The sequence below is a fragment of the Colletotrichum destructivum genome, chromosome 1, assembly GCF_034447905.1.
Source record: "Colletotrichum destructivum chromosome 1, complete sequence".
NCBI classification, from domain to species: Eukaryota; Fungi; Ascomycota; class Sordariomycetes; order Glomerellales; family Glomerellaceae; genus Colletotrichum; species Colletotrichum destructivum.
The window spans coordinates 1563489-1580704 of NC_085896.1; the positions used below are offsets into that span (position 1 = coordinate 1563489).

A 17216-nucleotide genomic window follows, 5' to 3' on the forward strand; every position below is an offset into this window, starting at 1 on the left:
TTAGTTCAACACGCCTTCTGCTGATTGTTGTTTACTATGTTAATCAGTTATTCTTTGCGGCAGGTATAGGAGAGCAAACATCATAAGAACCCTGGGGAGCGCCGACCCAGACCTTATCTCACTATCGATAAAGACAGATAAGGCTCGGAGACTTCGTCGCGAGGCTCCGACCAACAGATTCCCCGACCTTGTACTTCCCTCTGATCTCTCCCCTCTCTCCTCTCTTTGCGCAACACCAGATACCGTCCGTCCCGCAACCATGGAAGGCATACAGGGTCCCCCGCCCGAGGGCCCGATTGCCTCGATTGCAGAACCGGGCATCAAGGCCGACGGCCAGCTGCTGTTCGACCTGCGCCGCGAGGTCGCCTCTTTGTTGCACCGCAACCAGACCAGCTTCCCAGGTGCGCAACCCGTCAGCTTTGCGCGCAAACACCTCGAGGAGCTGCGGAACAAAGAGTGAGTTTATAACGCGGCCCCCGACTTTGAGAACTCCCCCCTAGAGTGTCGGCTAAGGGCGTCGTGGCACAATCGGACTCGAGGCAAGCATTCATAAACCAGTATCGCTGACAAACTCCTCGCGCGAAACAGCTACTATGTCTGTGAAAAGTCTGACGGCATCCGGTACCTCTTATACCTTACCGAGGACGAGGGACGGGAGATCCACTACCTCATTGACCGCAAGAACGACTACTGGTTCATTAAGAACACCAGCTTTCACTTCCCGCGCAAAGACGACTTGACAAAGTTCCATACGCGCACGCTCATCGACGGCGAGCTGGTCATGGACGACACGGGAAAAGGCCAAAAGGAGCCGCGTTTTCTTGTCTTCGATTGCCTCGTGCTCGACGGCCAGGATCTTATGTCTCGCACGCTCGACAAGCGGCTTGCCTACTTTAACGAGAACATCTACAAGCCTTACCGCGACTTGTTTAAGCAGTACCCGGAGGAGCGCGACTTCCAGCCGTTCCTGGTGGAGATGAAGGCCATGCAGCTGAGCTACGGCATCGAGATGATGTTCCGCGAGATCTTGCCCAAGCTGCGACACGGCAACGACGGGCTCATCTTCACATGTGTTAGCAGCGATTACAAGCACGGCACCGACCCGCACATCCTCAAGTGGAAGCCTCCCGAAGAGAACACAGTTGATTGCCGGCTGCGGCTGCACTTCCCTACCGTGCAGCCAGGCGACGGCGACGACGACGTCGACGGTCCCTATGTCGACTACGAGTCCGTCCCACGCTCCGAGCTGTGGAGCTTCATGGGCGACGGGCGATATCAGTATTTTGCCGACGTTCATATCACCGAGGAAGAATGGGAGATTCTCAAGGGGCTGGGCGACCCGCTCCAGGAGCGCATCGTTGAGTGTCACAAGGACGACCTGGACCGGTGGCGCATCATCCGCTTCCGCGACGACAAGTCCGAGGCCAATCACATTTCGACGATCAAGAGCGTCATGGAGAGCATCGAGGACCGTGTTACGGAGAAGGACCTCGCCGAGGCAGCCAAGAGCATCAAGGACAACTGGAAGACGCGCAACGCTAAACGGTGACCTGACTTGGACCTGTGAGCCTTACAGGCAAGGACGTTACAGTCTAATTTTGTTGGTGGGTGGCCCGCGAGGCAGGGGCTCGAACAAGTTCACGTTGAGGTGACGGTGTGGTGCTTTTTTGACTATATGCGAACGGGGTGGCGTCTTTGATGGTTCGTCTGCAAAGCCAAGCAGAAGAAGAAGAAGAAGTTAGGGGGAAAGGATGGCAGTCCGAGATCGGCAGAGGCGTACGCAGTTTTGCATTTTCTCTTCCCTTGCGCTCGCGACTCTCCTTTTGCTCTTCATTTTCATGAGCATCTTCAAGTTCGGCTGCGCGCATGGCTTTTATTTTACTTTTTAGGCGTTAGAGCTTCTGGATAAAGCGGGCATTAAAGGGTATTGGGATCCGGCGTGTCCTTTTCTTCACCCATCCATTCCGTTTTGTATAGGTATGAGGGGGGAAAAGCAAGCGATTCGTCTTCGAGATGTGCTATTCGCAATAATGACCAGCAGTACAGAGTACATTAATGACATATCCTCCCATCCCGAAACGCGACCTCTCTTGCCGTGTGTTCCACAATCACAAGCCAAAGCGGCACCTGAACGAACCAAGGGGGACAATCATGTCTAGCGCAAAAATGTGGCCTTCATTTCTCGGACCCCCAACAGGAGCAACGTCTCTCTTTTCTCTCTCTCTCTCGTTCCTCAGTTTGGAGAGGCAGGCGGGTGACAGACAACCCCGGACTCCTGCAAGTGGGATTCAGGTAGAAAATACCTATGTCAAGTGCAGATCGTTGGGGAGGGAAAAGTACTACTTAACATCGTCTACCCCCAATACCTGACCTAACCACATATTTCAATGAGTCCGAGGGGTTTTTGTTATTCTGTCTGGTTTCTGTCACCCGCCTGAGAGGGTAAATATTGACCAAGGCGGCCAGCCAGTACATGAGCGAAGGAATTGGAGAGCATGTGAATCTTCCCTTCCGAGTGAGGGGGAGACACCCCAACAAACTCTCAGCTCAGGAACTCACACTGCAGTAAGCCCAGCACCTAACATGTCGAGATAGGTATGTAAGGCACTGACCTCCAGCACCCACTCCTCCGCGCAGGCATGAGCCAAACCCCGCCTAGGTGGGTAGGTATTGGGTACGGCTACGGCGTTAAAGACACTGCTACTTCGTAGGTACTTATACCTCTGGCACATACGCGGCTGCGACGACCATCGATCTACCTTTGGCAGCAAAGGAAGGGATGAGAGCTGGATAACGCGCCCGAGAACTAACAACCCCAGACTCCTCACTCCAATTGCCCTCGTCTCCTTGCCTCCTTCTTTAGAGCTCCGTCGACTCTATCTAGTTTGCTCTAGAGCTCGCCATAAATTCAGTTGGCACGACTGATACCCCCCGTACGAAACGCCATCAACATTGCTCATCTCACGCTCCGGGCGAGGTTCAGCCGGAGCTGGACTGCCACTCATCATGATCCTTGGACCGGTGTCGCTGCTCGACTGCCTGGCCTTTGTAATATTTCTCGCGCCGCAACTTCTCATCCATGTCGGCTTCTTCCGGACATTGGCTGTCGCCGTCAAATCGTTGCCGTTTCTGATCTTCGAGTTACCGACATCCTTGTTTCACGAGCGCTATCTTCTCCAGTACAACCAGCGTTCGCCCTTCGTACAGCAAGCGACCTTCTTCGAGGACGTCGTCATACGATGCGTGCGGTACGCCTTTGCAAACCTTCCTCCTAACATCGGCCGCGTCTTTCTCTCCAAGTACGTCTCGCGGCCGTTTTTGAGGTTTCGCATGCTGCGGCATGGTTACCTGAGCTCGCCCGCCCACTGGAGCGAGTACAAGCAACATGTGAGTATAACCTCCTCACCTTGGGCGTATCATGGTCGGTGGCTTAGTCTTTGAGCAGGGTGAACATGGCTTTCAAGGAGTGTGGATCACTAAGGATGCATCGAAACCCCCCGATATCGTCATCTACTACGCGCATGGAGGCGGATTTTCGATGGGCTCCGCGTACTTTTACCTCGAGTTTCTCCTATCGTGGCACTCGCTGCTGGTCCAGTCAGGCTATCAGAACCCCGCCATATTCGCCCTCGAGTACACGCTGGTTCCCGACAAGATGTACCCGACGCAGGTATACGAGACGTTGAGGGGATACAAGCACGTATTGGACAGGGCCGGCGATCCTCGAAAAGTGGTTGTGGCAGGGGACTCGGCGGGAGGGACCCTGATTTTGACGCTGTTGCTGGAACTAGGTCACATGAACGAGGCCAGAGCTTTCAGGGAAAAGGGCGACGATTCCGCCGCATCTGAAGGCGATAGCCAGGAGCAACTGCGCAAGGCGTCCGAATCGCCGCTCCCTGGGCTTTGCGTGTTGATCTCGCCGTGGACCAAGTTGATATCCAACCGACACGAGAATTCGGCCAGCGATTTCCTGGACCGCGTCACGCTGTGGAAATACGCGTTGCAGTACGCCGGTACCTCGCATGCCTACGATAAATCGGCCTCGCCCGGGCAGTGCGTCGATCATCGGGTATGGGCGGAAGCTAGTCCGCCATGTGGCTTCTTCGTCACGTATGGATCGGAGGAAGTTTTCGCCCCCGACATCAAAGACATCATCAAAGTGTTGGTAAAAAGTGCCGAAGTAGAAAGCTGCGTTGAGGAGGGCGGGATCCACGCTTGGCCCGTCGTCGATTTGTTCTTGTCAGGCAACACGAACAAGAGGCTGAAGGGTCTGCGGACACTCACGTCAGCAATCGGAAAACACATTCAATAGCGCGGGTTGTCGGTGCGCCGCCCCTTTACCGGCAATTTTCAGATTAGATCAAGTTTCAAACTGTCATAGACCGAGGCGCGCCAACCTCGAAACCAGAGCTGGAATGACTCGGCTTTTGCGGTTGTGGCCTGATTGTTGGTCTCCAGCCATTTCTCTATCGTTATCATCATCTATAGCAACCGGTAGAGGGGCGCAAACAAAAAGAAGAAAAAATACCGTTTAATTACCTGCATGACTGGGCTCTGTTTCTGCATACCGGACTGGCGATCGACTGGGAATTCCCGCAACGGGGAAGGGGGGGGTGGTTCTCGGTTGAGAGATCGCGACAGACAATTCGTAAGGACGCGTTGAAGGATGTGGATGAGTTCTTTGCAACCTTGGTAGGATAACTGCACCGTAGTTTGGGTTGTCGCAGAGCTGAAGTGGGTCTTGGGGGAGAGGTCATGGTTCAGCCGGACGCACGACGAGCGCAGCATTTGCGACAAAGATTACCCTCCTCGGACGACGGGATTCCCCGCTATCAGCGTGCGGCGAAAGATTCGCCAGTGCTTGATGTACAAAGACTGTGCCAGCTCCAGGCAGCATCGAAGGCGGTAGGTGACGGGGTTTGTCGACGCTGGGTGTCTAACGAGCATGAAGCCGGCAAATGGGCCATTGGGTACCGGCAGCAATGTTTGTTTCTTCGGGCCTTGGTACGGATACAACGGATGCCGACGACAAAAGCCAGAAAATCGAGGCACTGCTAGGGACGGCCAGCCAGTCTACCGCGCTCTACCTTACATGAGCCGGTCATATACTCATCGTCCAGTTCGATAGTGCCTCGCGCCGCGAGAAGCAGGCACAACTGCGAGGTTGCGACACGCATCAGCAAGCAAGGATGACGAGAAGCGCCGCCCATCCTGTCGCAGCTTGTGAGCGGTGATGCTGTGCGACCGCGACTGTCTTTCGAATAGTATCCGTAGTGGAGGAAAAATGACGAAGAAACATAAAGAACGTGATTCAGAGGCAAAAAAAAACACCACTTCTTCCGCGGCTGACGAGAAGAGACAGGCACAGCGACGCGTGTGATTGACAGGAGAAGAAGGAGAAGATGAGGAAGGCACAATTGGAATTGTTTACCTATGAAGGTCAAGATTCGGTCTTGTCACTTGAAGTAGGTAGGTAAGACAGGCACTGGCGGAGCTGAGCTCGGTAGAAGAGTACCTCCGCCTTGAGCAAGGAACTAGCGGCTATGCTGATGCAGAAAACGGGAAAGCGTGGGCACACCTCGAGAACCCTGGTCCAATCAGGAAGACAAGATGACCCCTGCTTGGCGTGTTTTTGGGGAAAGCAGACTCGCAGAGGGCAGCAAAGGAGGGAGCTCTGACCCGCGACGCGCATATAAACGGTGGACATTCCCACCGTGATCCATCGCCCTTGTGGGAGGAACCCGCTCACCGCGAACAGAAGGAACCGATCCACCCTACTGCTGGCTACACCTGCCACCTACCGTCGTCCGTGTCGTCCGCCCTGCGTCATCTCTCAAGACCGTTGTCAGTCGCCTATCATCGAGCCACATCGACCAGCGACAGCACCAACACTTGCTTGCACTTGCGCCCACGCTGCTGCTGCGCTTTGCGCCCAGTACGTGCCCGTGCCTGCCTGCTGCTCTTGTCTGCCTGTCAGACTGCCTGCATCCTGCATGTCGTTTGTGAGGCTCGACTGACCACATTGGCGACTTGTACTTGTACGAGATCGAATCTTGTTCCCCCCCCAATTTCTTTTCCAATATCCCATCGTCTCCTTTGCTCTCTCGAAGTTTAGACCACTTCCGAGAAGACCGCACTGCCCCGCATCCACAAACACCAGAACTGCCTCGCGCGTCCACCGATTCCGGGACCGAACCCCGAACCCCCCAGCACGCAGCCTCTCGACCACCCTAGCTCGCCACATACACCGAAACCTTATCGAGTGTCACCCTGATCTCGAAGCCTGACTCAGCAGGAAACGATTCAGACTCGCAACTCACATTACATTGAGCCTCTGGTATTCCCTGTTTCCTTTGGCACGCCCTTTACAGCGACTTGTCTTACGACCACGCTGTGCACATCAGCCACCATTTACCCATCCATCCTTGGCAACGCCCGTTGCGACAGGTCCCAGCTGCCTGGATCCTTCTACCTCACCACGCTGCTTCGCTGTGGTCAGTCAGCATAGACCGGAGTACGAGACAACAGCCCAGTTGAGGGTTGGTTGAGGCTGCTTCGCTGCCGCGTCCTCTCCATCAACCATACGATCTTGTCAAGTCTTTCTGGGGCCTTATTCTTTCTCACTCCACTGCCTCGTGGAGGGCAGCGGCATCCTACCTCCTTGCACGCTGCAACTCGCTACTCTTTGTTGGGCGTCCCTCGGAGAGTGCTGCCACGCCGCGAACCGCCTTCCCGCTGGCCTTCGCAACTGAGGGTTTCTACAGCAGCTGTACCGGCATCCTGGAAACATCATATACCTGTTGGTATTCCTAGACGCGTCTGTGTTTGTCTGCTTTGTCCTGTTGTAAAGTGCTCCTGTAATACAGCCCTGCCCGTCACCCTGGCTCAAGCTGTCTTACACTAGTCACCCACGCAGCTTCAAGGACAACCTGCTCCTGCGTCTTCTTGCATTTGAATCCAAGCCAGCTCCGGCAGTTATTCGCTGCCTCGAATTACTTTCACCGCCGTATCTCGCACTGGCCTCTCGTCCGCCGGACACGCATGCCATCCTGCCTCACAGGCACACGTAGCGCTGGAACGACTTGTCAGTGCCCGCCGCACACCTGGACTGCGCCAGGTTCAAACAAATTTTATATACCGCACGCCCGGATCAGCAAACCCGCAACTAGGCAGACCACTTCCCCTGACTAGGCCGGGATCACGCAAACACTGCAGTCTTCATTGTTCTCGTTGAGACGCAAGTTGTCGAGACAAGACAAATACAAGGGCGAACGAAGAAAGTGAAAAGGGAATTGGTTGGGTTTTGTTCTTAAATCAGCCCCTGCTCCTCGCTTAATCATCCAGTCCCGTCCCCGTCAACCGCCAATTTTACCTTGGAACCTACCTTGGCCATTTTTATTTTTATTTCTTTTTGGCACCAGCCAAGGCCCCCTGTCGTGCACTCGCCCTCCACTTACAAATTGGAAAAAAGCGGCCGTCGATTTTCCCAGCAGACCCAGCAAGCACGGTAGGGACGGAGAGGTCAGAGGGAGAGGGGGGAAAAAAATCAAAAAAATGGCGGAGGACACTAATACCTACGCCCCAAAGTCGCCGGACCTCTCTTCTTTTTATTCGGCAGCACCCGCCCCGCCCACGCCTCCACTGCACAATCTGCAGCACAACCAGCAACACCTGAACAAGCTGCAAACCGCTGCACCGCCGGTATATGAATACTCCTCCCCCTCGCCGCGCGCCTACCATCCTCACCAGTCGTCTTCAACTCCTGTACACATCAAACAGGAACAGCCGCCCCACTACCCGCCTTCAGTGGCAATCAAGTCCGAATCAGTCTTCTCTTCCTATCAGCCACAAACGCAAACACACCACCGCCACCAACACCAGCAGCACCAACAGCACGCGCACCAACCGCAGTACCTGTCTCCTCGGTACCAGCATTCGCCGCCACAACAGCACCAGCAACACCCGTCTCCGCAACACCCACCGCAAAGTGCATATGGGATCCAGCCCGCCGTCAAGCATCAAGAACAATATCAACCGCCACCACTGCAAAGCCAGGGGTTTCTAGACCTGAAAACCTACGCTGGACCAACTCAACTGTACGACATCCCGTACAACCCAGACTCGCAACACCTGCCACAAACACCGGGTTCAGCAACAATGCCCCCCAGAAAGAACACACAGCCGGCTCCATCGCCGCCCCCAATTGATCCCTCGCCAGTCCGCACTAAGTTCCCTACAGCCAGGATAAAGCGCATCATGCAGGCCGACGAGGAGGTTGGTAAGGTCGCCCAGCAGACCCCCATTGCCGTCGGCAAGGCTCTGGAGATGTTCATGATCGCCGTCGTCAGCCGCAGCGCGGAAATCGCCCGGGAGAAGAACTCGAAGCGAGTCACGGCTCAGATGCTCAAGCAAGTCATTGAGACAGACGGCCAGTATGACTTCTTGGCCGACATTGCTGCCAAGGTTGGCGATGAAGAGAAGCGGGGCAGCCGCTCCAAGGCCGAGTCGGAGAGTGAGGAAGAAATGGAAGTCGAGACCAAGAAGAAGGGCAAGGGGGGCCGCAAGAAGAAGGTTGCGTGAGCTCGCATATCCCGCCCAGGGCTGGGACTTCTTCAGTGATGAGAAATACGATTAGGGTTATGAGGATTGGCGTTGGACTGGCTAGCATCTACATCGGCGTTGGGTGACATGACGGAGGAAAACTCGTCTACATGTCACTTGGGAGGGACACATGGTAAAGGGCACGGCATGGCACGAGAGGAACCAAGCGCTGCTTCCTCGACTTGCATACCGTGGACGGCTTGTCTTACTTGTATGCACATTGAGCCTGTCGTTGGACTTGCATTCATACCGATTTTTATTTTTTTAGAATGAGAACACTTTTTATTTTTTCCACATTTCAACCTCATCAACCACCTATACTGGAGGTGTCTCATCTGAAACTCACTTCCACTGACCCAAGCTCCTCATATTTGCAATACTCTGCTCTGCTCACCGTCATATCCCCTAACATCTAACCGGAAAACACTTCGTCATGACCAGAGACTTCTCGCCCATCGTGATTGCTCCTCTTCCCCCTCTCTCTCCCACACACACACACACACTCTCTCTCTCTCTCTCACTATGATCTCTTGTTGAGCTTATGTATCTAACGTCAAGAATGCACATAAGACGATGTTGCCCCGCAGACGTGGGCTCGGCCGCCGCCCCCATTGGTCCTAGCGCGGCCTCGCCCCTTAGGACCCGGCACTCTGCGGCTGGTCTCCCCTTTTTGAAGGTCCTAAGTGCGCCGTGGCTCCGTCAGTGCCAAGGGTCATGCTCGCTGAGGTAGCCCGCCGTACCTTAATTTCTGGCCATATTTTTTAGGCACTAGTGCTGGGAGACGGCGGGTCGTGCATGGGGCATTCCTCCCACCTTCCAAGTCACGCTCTCACATTAGTGGACAAATCGTCCATCCAATTCGCGGCGAGAGAGCTACCTATCTACATCGAGTAACCGGCCACCGTGTGTACCTGGGCGTCTCTCCCAAGTCTCTCTTGCGTGCTGCCCTCGACAACACAAATCGACGCTCCTAAGTCCTTCGAGCTTCCCGCCATGCGAAACCATCCCTCGAACTGCGAATCCCGTTCATGTCCATGATCAAATGAGGCACCGAGCCTCGCTGCCACTTGCATCCTTTTTCCCCCTCCGTGGCGTAACCAATGTCGTGGGACCTGCTCAAGCGATTCCTTGAGTCCGACGTCTTCAACTCAAACCCCTTTCTCTCGGTCTCTTACCTTTCGTGAGCGAGCCCTCCCTCCCCAAATGCGCCCGCCCATTGCCGCTTGCGCTACCATCTCAGTCGACGCTTTCACGACGTTGGGACCGACCCCTTGCTGACCCTGGACTTCCTGTCTTGATCTAGTCGATACGCCGACCATGTGGGCATTCACTATGTCCTCTGCAACAAGCTGCGCCAATTCCCCTACGAGGATATCGAGTTCTTCCTGCCGCAGCTATGCCACCTTATAATCAGCGTCGATAACGAGTCCATGGCCCTGGAGGAGTTCCTCCTAGACTTGTGCGAAGAGTCGGTGACCGCTGCGCTTCTGGTTCGTGTCGCCTCCCCGCTATTGCGCCCTCGTCTTCCTTGCTTACCGGCTCCTAGACGTTTTGGCTCTTCCAGACCTACCTCCACGATTTATCTTCCAATCCTCAATCCAAAGCCTTTCAAACATGTCGGAGGGTGTACAACAAAGTGCAGCATATTGTGTTCGGTCTGCCGGACGCCGCGAGACACGACAAGATCAAGGAGAACATTCTGCCCGTCACAGTCCTGGCGAGCTTCGTTCTGGCCAGCATCGCAGTCCCCCTCGTCCCGCAGTGGGCGGGGCCACTCGCCGTGGCACAGGCTCGAAAGCCTCAGCCCGCCGACGATCTGATCTCCGATTCTCGAGAAGGTAACCCCAAGACAACACAGGTGTCGCGGGCCCACACCGTGACTGCCGGGAGCTCGAGATCTAAGCGTGCGAAAGATGCCGGACGCCTCTCCAGCGCGCCAGACTTGGTGCTTCCAAGTTCCGCTTCGGGCAACTTGCACCATCGGTCAACGGAACCGTCACCGACACGATCAGGCTCGTCCGGTTCTAAGACGCCGGTCGAAGCAAAGCGTCTGCCACCTCATCTCAACATGAAAAACGACGATGCTCGTCTCAGCTCCTCTTCGCTGCCGCTTCCAGAACTACGATCCCCCAGATTGGCTATCACAAGACCAACAACTCCTGTGTCAGCAGGACTCCCCCCGCGGCTGGGCGACGCCCTTAGCAGGAGACACTCCCACCACTTCAAGAGCGGCGCCACCGCCACCGAGCTGACGCCGTTGCAGAAGACGAGACTGTTGCGGCAGCACTACTTCAGGTGTGAGACGCAGTTTCTGACGGCCCTCGAGGGCATCTCGAACAGACTAGTCATCGTGCCAAAGCCTGCTCGTCTCAGTGCTCTTCGCGCGGAGCTGGCTCTCATTGCGCAAGACCTGCCGGCGGAAGTTGACGTCCCTGTCATCTGCCCCCCCACCCTGGTAGATGGTTCTCCGGCGAAAAGCAGACATCATCGAATTGTGCGCTTAAACCCAACAGAGTCGACAGTGCTCAACAGCGCGGAGAAGGTTCCGTATCTTCTCATGGTTGAAGTTTTGAGAGATGACTTTACTTTCGATCCGGACACGCCAGACAACAGGAGGCTCCTAAGCACTCTCCTCTCCGACCCAGGTCATACTCGGCGCATCTTTGACCTTTCAGACTCGCCGCGCATAACGACGGTGCCCAAGACGCCAGAGCTGGTCATCGACAGCGTGTTTGAGCCGGTATCTGGCGACCTGGGAAGCTCGCCCTTGATCAAGCCTTATGATGAGGATCCTTTACAGAAGCACCAGGTGAAACAGGTGCCACCTCAGCCTCAGCGCCTTCCTAGCGTCACCACCACCACCACTACAATGTCCGGTGTTGTCTCGGACACAACCACTCCTCGAAGCTCTGGTGTCTCTACTTCGAGATCGAGCAGCCCTCCGGGCCCGCTCCGCAAGATGACAATCACTGCACGTGCTAACGCCTCGGTGGACCAGCCAGACTTCTCGGCACTAGCAACTCACATGCGAACCGCTTCACAGATGCTGGCGCAGCTTGAGGCTACAAGTGGCAAACGACCGAGACATGAAGTGCAAGCCATCAGAGCGAAGATCATTGCGAGCATGCAGAGTCTGGAGGAGCAGAGCTTCGACATGGACGAGCAGGGACCGACCTTCGACACCATCATTGCAAAGGCCTCGACCGCGCAAGCAAACGCTGTGGCGAGCACCGACCCTCCCGATGTGGAGGCCGAGTCTCCCGTTGAACCAGGGGTCAATGCCGGTGCTGGGCTCGCGAGGATGGAGAACGATATCAAGACTGGCGGTATTCAGAGCAAGGGTGATCGTGACGATCCTAGTGCGGCAGTCTTCGGCGAAGCATGGCAAGCAAAGAAGGAGCGTATTCGCAAAACGTCGCCTTATGGCTGGATGAAGAACTGGGACTTAGTCAGTGTTATCGTCAAGACGGGAGCCGACTTACGTCAGGAGGCATTTGCCTGCCAGCTTATCGATGTCTGCCACAAGATCTGGGTCGACGCGAAGGTCAACGTGTGGGTCAAGCTCATGCGAATTCTCGTTACAGGAGAATCCTCCGGTCTGATCGAGACGATTACAAACGGCGTGTCGTTGCACTCCATCAAGCGAAGCCTGACACTCTCAATGGAGACGGGTCCCAACCAAAAACGTCGATTTGCTACACTCAGGGACCATTTTGTCAAAGCGTTTGGGGCTCCGGACAGCGAGCCGTACAAGGCGGGAGTAGATGCTTTCAAACGCTCACTCGCTGCATACAGCATGATATCTTACATCTTGCAGCTGAAGGATAGACACAACGGCAATGTTTTGATCGACAGTGAGGGACATATCGTGCACATCGACTTTGGCTTCATGTTGTCCAACTCACCGGGATCAGTCGGGTTTGAGGCCGCGCCTTTCAAACTCACGCAAGAGTATATTGAGGTGCTTGGTGGTATTGGGTCCGACGATTACGAAGACTACAAAAGACTCTGCAAGCAGGCCTTCCAAGGTAAGTTTGGTTGCTCCGAAGCGTTAACGGCAGTCGCTGACTTGTGGTAGCCCTGCGGCGGTCTGCGGATAACATTATCGATTTGGTGGCCATGATGGGACGAGACTCGAAGATGCCTTGCTACTCGGCCGGAGTGGCTCAGGCAACGCACAATCTCCGCCAGCGATTCCAACTGCAGCTGAGCGCGGACGAAGCCGAACAGTTTGTGGAGACAGACTTGATCGGCAAGTCCTTGGGCAGCTACTACACACGGCTGTAAGTAGATCACCACAGCCACGCAAACGTTTTCATGAACTGATCTCTCGCTAGCTACGATACCTTCCAGTATAGAACGCAGGGCATTTACTAGACGGATGTGGCGATGGAAACTTGGTCACGGGCTCCGAAAGCAATGGGACATAGCATGTATCTGGGCATCTGGGCGGCGTTGTGGTTGAATAGATGACTAACTGGCTAGCAATGACGAAGCCGAGGAATGATCTCTCGGTCATTCATGATTTGAGGGGGGAAGAGAGGCAGCTTTGAGAGAGGTGCAGATTCTGGCATCCTGCAGAGAGAGTTACATAGGTACCGAATGAAGATGAGTGATTTTCATGTGTAGGATTACATGTAGTAGAAATCCGTCTATGGCTTCTGTTGTGAGATAAAGAACCAATTTGCAAGAGGGAATGTGGTTCTGGGCGACCAGAGAAGATGAGATCTTGGTGTGTCTACTCCTTCAGCACAACGGCCTCATGAACTCTAGGCCGGCAGGCCGGCTTCTGTCCCGCGCAAGAAGACTGGGGAATAGACAAGGTTAGACTAGCCGGGCATTTGTACGCGTAGTGTATGCGGTATGATAGTAGCCATGATGAAGGGAAGGGTTGATTAGGACAAACAGCCTTCTGCCTGACTAGACTGCGCTGTTGAGAAGGAGAGTAGCTGAGCCGACATGATCTCGAGCGCCACCCAAGCATCCTTCACGCCGCCTTAATTGCGGGCAAAACATACGTCAACGAGGATCTCAGGGTTCGGCCAGGAGTTTGCTTCGCGTTCAGAGGTAGCATTACGTGGGCGAAATCTCTGGAGGAAGGTCAGGGAAGACCGAGTTTGCCCTTCAGCCACACGACGTTGGCAACAACATGGCCCTCTCTTCAAGGACCACGGGAGGGTAGCCGGCTCTTTTACTCCAAATTTTGTTTCTCTAACAAGGCACACAACAAGGCGGCCGGCGGCCTCTGCCCGAGAAAACGGGGACAGAATCCTTCCGGACCCCCGTACATCAGTCTTCAGACACACCTAAGAATGCGCCAGGTATGTTGCGGTGATTGCGTGCGTTTCGGAGGCAAGTCTTCTCAGCACCATCTGCGGGCTGATTGCGAATAATCTTGAAGTTATGGAAGGGGGGTTTTTTTTTGTGCTGGCCGGGGGGTTTGGTCGACTGCGCTACGAGAGGTCTTTGCTTGTTCAGTCCCAATACCACACACTATGAAGCCGCTTTGAGGGGCCACTTCCACATTTTGTCCGCCGCAATCTCACCAATATCTGTTCACCACCTTCTTATTGGACATCGAACTACTTTTAATCTCACTTACGATTCTTGGGGAAGCAAGTTAAGAGAGCACCTGTCTGTCTTGGAGAACAGGGCTGCAGCACCGATCATGGTAGCGTAAACTCATTGTGTGACCGCCGCTGCCTTATCCATAGTTACCGGATCCGCATTGGCGTCACAGTCGTCGAGACGGTTCTTTATTTGCTTTACGCTCTGGAAGAGAAGTACTAGAGCGTGTCAACATCTGAGTCCATGACGAAGGCGACTCAAAGGCGACTCAAAGGCGCATGGGTGGAAGGAGGTTGACATACTGGCGGGAACCACGACCCAGGGCGCGTTGAAGCCGATGTAGTAGACCCAGAAGTACAAGAATTCGCCCCTACTGTGCGAGACGCCAGTGATGTAGAGCTCGGTCAAGCTGGTCGAGTAGTAGAGTACGACGCCGTACAGGTGCCCGACACACATGACGATCTGCAGGGGATGGCGCATATGGCTTCCCCGGGCGAGGGCGACGACGATGGCCCAGCTGAGGGGCCCCCATATGACCTAAAGCACGTGTAAGTCTCGGAACCGTTCGCAGCAGGAAAGGCACGCGAGGCCTACGACCGTGAAGGACTCGACACAAAGCATGAACGGATCCGAGGTCAGGTAGCGCGAGTCGGAGAGTGCGTACTCCTTCCAGAGCTGGGCAAAGAGCGTCTGCATTCCCGCGAGACGCCGGTGATTCCAGACGAAGTACCCTGGATGGAAACTTTATTAGGAGTGTAATCAAACAGAGCGGCGTCCCAGGGCAGGAATTTATCTCACCCTCGAAGACGCAGTGCAGAAATCCGCCTGCAGGGACACGGGATTTTGTTAGCCGACGCCGGAGGGCGAGACGGATTGAAGTCGCCCACATAACGCGAACCAAGCTACGCTGAGCTGATCTAGGAAAGCCATCTTGGTATGAGTCCTCCTGGCGGCCACGACGGTGACGATGACGACGCTGGCGATGGTGGCTGCGAAGGTGACAAGCAGCGTGACAAGGGGGGTCTCGTTGGCAGCGTAGTGCGGCAACGCTGCGTTCACGGGGTAGTACGGATGCGACACTGCGTTCGCTTTCCCGGGGCCCTTCATGACGGGTTCTGGTTTTGAATGCGGTTGTATTATGAAAAACCTCGGAAAGTAGGTGTGCCTGTGAAGTCTTATTTGTTGGTGGGCGAACTCTGTTGACGAGGTTAGCGAGTCTTTATCAGGCTCCAGGTCCCCCGTACTTTTATTTGGCGCTGGATGGCAGTAGTCGAGTGGTCCTCGCCTGCCGAAGTCACCCGGGGCCGAAATTGCCTTCCCGGGGGTTCCGACTTGACCTCCTTCCACCGCTTGATGCTATGCGCGGGCCATTAGACACATCTGCCAAATATGGCAAAAAATGGAACCGTTTTGTCAATTGGAAGCGATGATGCCCTCGACGAGGATGAACTCGCGCGTGTTACATCCAGGGAACAGATAGACGCTGGGGCGGATGTCCTGGGAGGGGCCGGATAGGGAAGTCGGACCGCTGATCTTCCGCTGCAAGTCGCTGCTCAATCACCAATCATTCGACTTCGTGGCACGCTTAACACGTTTCGGCAATCGTCTGCCCCTGGGTGAGAACACAGCTTCCAACCACCAACTTTCAAAGACTCTTTGCAGTAATCCCGTCTACGTATCCATAATCCGCAATGGGTGATGTTCCAGTAGAAGACGCGCCTTTCCCGCTGACGGATGTCGACAAGTGGGTCCTCTCACAGACGGACGAGGAGTTCAAGAAACACGGCTGGGAGGAGCTCAAAGAGATTATCGGTAAGAAGACGTGCTGTCCAGGGTTCTGTGTGCGTTGGCATCTTTTTCGGTTATCTAATCACGACACCAGAGACGAACAAGCTGGAGGTCCTGAAGAGGAAGCCGTCGGACTTGCGTCGATACATGAAATGGACGGCCGAAACCAAGGCCGAGTATGGCTCCATGACCAAATACCTCCTCGCGAACCGCCTGCCCAAGCCATGGGGCGCCCCCCCATTCACCCCGAAGTCTCTGGTCCCGTTTGAGGACCCATCGGACTACCGGGTTCTCGTCAATGACTGGCCGTACGGCCTCGATCCGGGCATCACCCACATCGTCGTCTGGTCGCGCACCATCATCCCGACAGACGACGACACGGGAGATATGACGCCAGCGAGCAGGCGTACTGTGCACGACTTCATCGATAGGTTCTTTGTCCAAAGCCTCGGCGAGGGCGGAGCGGGACAAGTCGTCTGGTTCAAGAACTGGGTCGCGTTGCAGAGTGTCCGGGCGCTTGAGCATATCCACGTGCTGGTGCGAGATGTAGATGCCGAAGTCATCCAGAAGTGGACCGAAGAGAAGCCGTGGCATAGACAAGCTTGAAGGAATACGGTATCGATAGACACCAATTAGACAAATTGCCTCGTCTGCCGAGTCCCGTGCGTCACATTTCGTGACGGAGCTTATGCGGCCCGGCGCTGCCTCCTGTTAACGGGCGGAGCAGGCTCTTGGGTGTTGGCAGCACCGCCCATCTGAGCCATCCGCTTGCCAGCGCCAAGTAAACCGACGCCGGCGTAAGCGCCGTAGGCGGGAACGCAGAGCCACAAGATCCAAGCCCAATTGCCGAACAAAACAACCAGGACGACGGATGCCCACGTGACCCAGACGACGTCGAACATGTAGTCGGTCAGGCCGGCGGCGGCGAGGTCTTCTCCCGAGGTCTTGAGGCCACCGGCGGCGTCATACTTGGGGCGACCGGCGTTCTCTAGTACGAACTCGCAGATCAGGGCTGGGGCGGAGAGCAGGAAAAACCAGAAGAGGGAGCGCGACCTGACGAAGAAGTGGAAAAGGAGGAAGCCGATGTTGACGATGGCAGAGCCGATATGGAGGTTGTTCAGAGCGGCGGCGTTGGATTTCGCCCTGTCCTTCTTTGCCTTTTGCGCCATGGTTTCCGGTGTTCGTCCTGAGGGGAATGCCGACGATGGCGCGTGCAATTGAGCTGTAGTGATTACTTGGTGGCGCTGGGCTCCGAGCTT

The 17216-nt window shown here is 55.3% G+C and overlaps 7 protein-coding genes across 7 annotated transcripts; 5 read left to right on the forward strand and 2 right to left on the reverse strand.

Moving 5' to 3' along the window:
• Positions 1 to 193: 193 nt before the first annotated feature.
• CDEST_00488 (Putative mRNA capping enzyme, adenylation domain, nucleic acid-binding protein) lies at positions 194 to 2069 on the forward strand. The gene is made up of 2 exons (XM_062916647.1): positions 194 to 456; positions 589 to 2069. Exons 1-2 carry the CDS (start codon positions 260 to 262, stop codon positions 1547 to 1549), a joined length of 1158 nt encoding a protein of 385 aa, XP_062772698.1. The 5' UTR covers positions 194 to 259; the 3' UTR covers positions 1550 to 2069.
• Positions 2070 to 3006: 937 nt separating this feature from the next.
• On the forward strand, positions 3007 to 4312 carry CDEST_00489 (Putative alpha/beta hydrolase-3; the record flags this gene model as incomplete). The annotated part of the gene is made up of 2 exons (XM_062916648.1): positions 3007 to 3387; positions 3446 to 4312. The coding sequence occupies 2 exons, from the start codon at positions 3007 to 3009 to the stop codon at positions 4310 to 4312; spliced, it is 1248 nt and encodes a 415-aa protein (XP_062772699.1).
• Positions 4313 to 5743: 1431 nt separating this feature from the next.
• Positions 5744 to 8895, forward strand: CDEST_00490 (Putative transcription factor CBF/NF-Y/archaeal histone domain, histone-fold). Its single transcript, XM_062916649.1, has one exon. The coding sequence runs from the start codon at positions 7555 to 7557 to the stop codon at positions 8578 to 8580; it is 1026 nt and encodes a 341-aa protein (XP_062772700.1). The 5' UTR covers positions 5744 to 7554; the 3' UTR covers positions 8581 to 8895.
• A 530-nt stretch (positions 8896 to 9425) lies between these two features.
• On the forward strand, positions 9426 to 13254 carry CDEST_00491 (Putative phosphatidylinositol 3-/4-kinase, catalytic domain, protein kinase-like domain superfamily). Its single transcript, XM_062916650.1, has 5 exons — positions 9426 to 9781; positions 9905 to 10091; positions 10148 to 12629; positions 12680 to 12884; positions 12939 to 13254. Exons 1-5 carry the CDS (start codon positions 9702 to 9704, stop codon positions 12976 to 12978), a joined length of 2994 nt encoding a protein of 997 aa, XP_062772701.1. The 5' UTR covers positions 9426 to 9701; the 3' UTR covers positions 12979 to 13254.
• Positions 13255 to 13920: 666 nt separating this feature from the next.
• On the reverse strand, positions 13921 to 15363 carry CDEST_00492 (Putative emopamil-binding protein). Its single transcript, XM_062916651.1, has 5 exons — positions 15057 to 15363; positions 14968 to 14994; positions 14764 to 14900; positions 14472 to 14706; positions 13921 to 14387 (listed from the first exon to the last, which is right to left on the reverse strand). The coding sequence occupies exons 1-5, from the start codon at positions 15274 to 15276 to the stop codon at positions 14284 to 14286; spliced, it is 723 nt and encodes a 240-aa protein (XP_062772702.1). The 5' UTR covers positions 15277 to 15363; the 3' UTR covers positions 13921 to 14283.
• Positions 15364 to 15765: 402 nt separating this feature from the next.
• On the forward strand, positions 15766 to 16609 carry CDEST_00493 (uncharacterized protein). The gene is made up of 2 exons (XM_062916652.1): positions 15766 to 15981; positions 16052 to 16609. Exons 1-2 carry the CDS (start codon positions 15861 to 15863, stop codon positions 16561 to 16563), a joined length of 633 nt encoding a protein of 210 aa, XP_062772703.1. The 5' UTR covers positions 15766 to 15860; the 3' UTR covers positions 16564 to 16609.
• Positions 16610 to 16643: 34 nt separating this feature from the next.
• On the reverse strand, positions 16644 to 17126 carry CDEST_00494 (uncharacterized protein; the record flags this gene model as incomplete). Its single annotated transcript, XM_062916653.1, has 1 exon — positions 16644 to 17126. One exon carries the CDS (start codon positions 17124 to 17126, stop codon positions 16644 to 16646), a length of 483 nt encoding a protein of 160 aa, XP_062772704.1.
• Between the last annotated feature and the right edge of the window lie 90 nt (positions 17127 to 17216).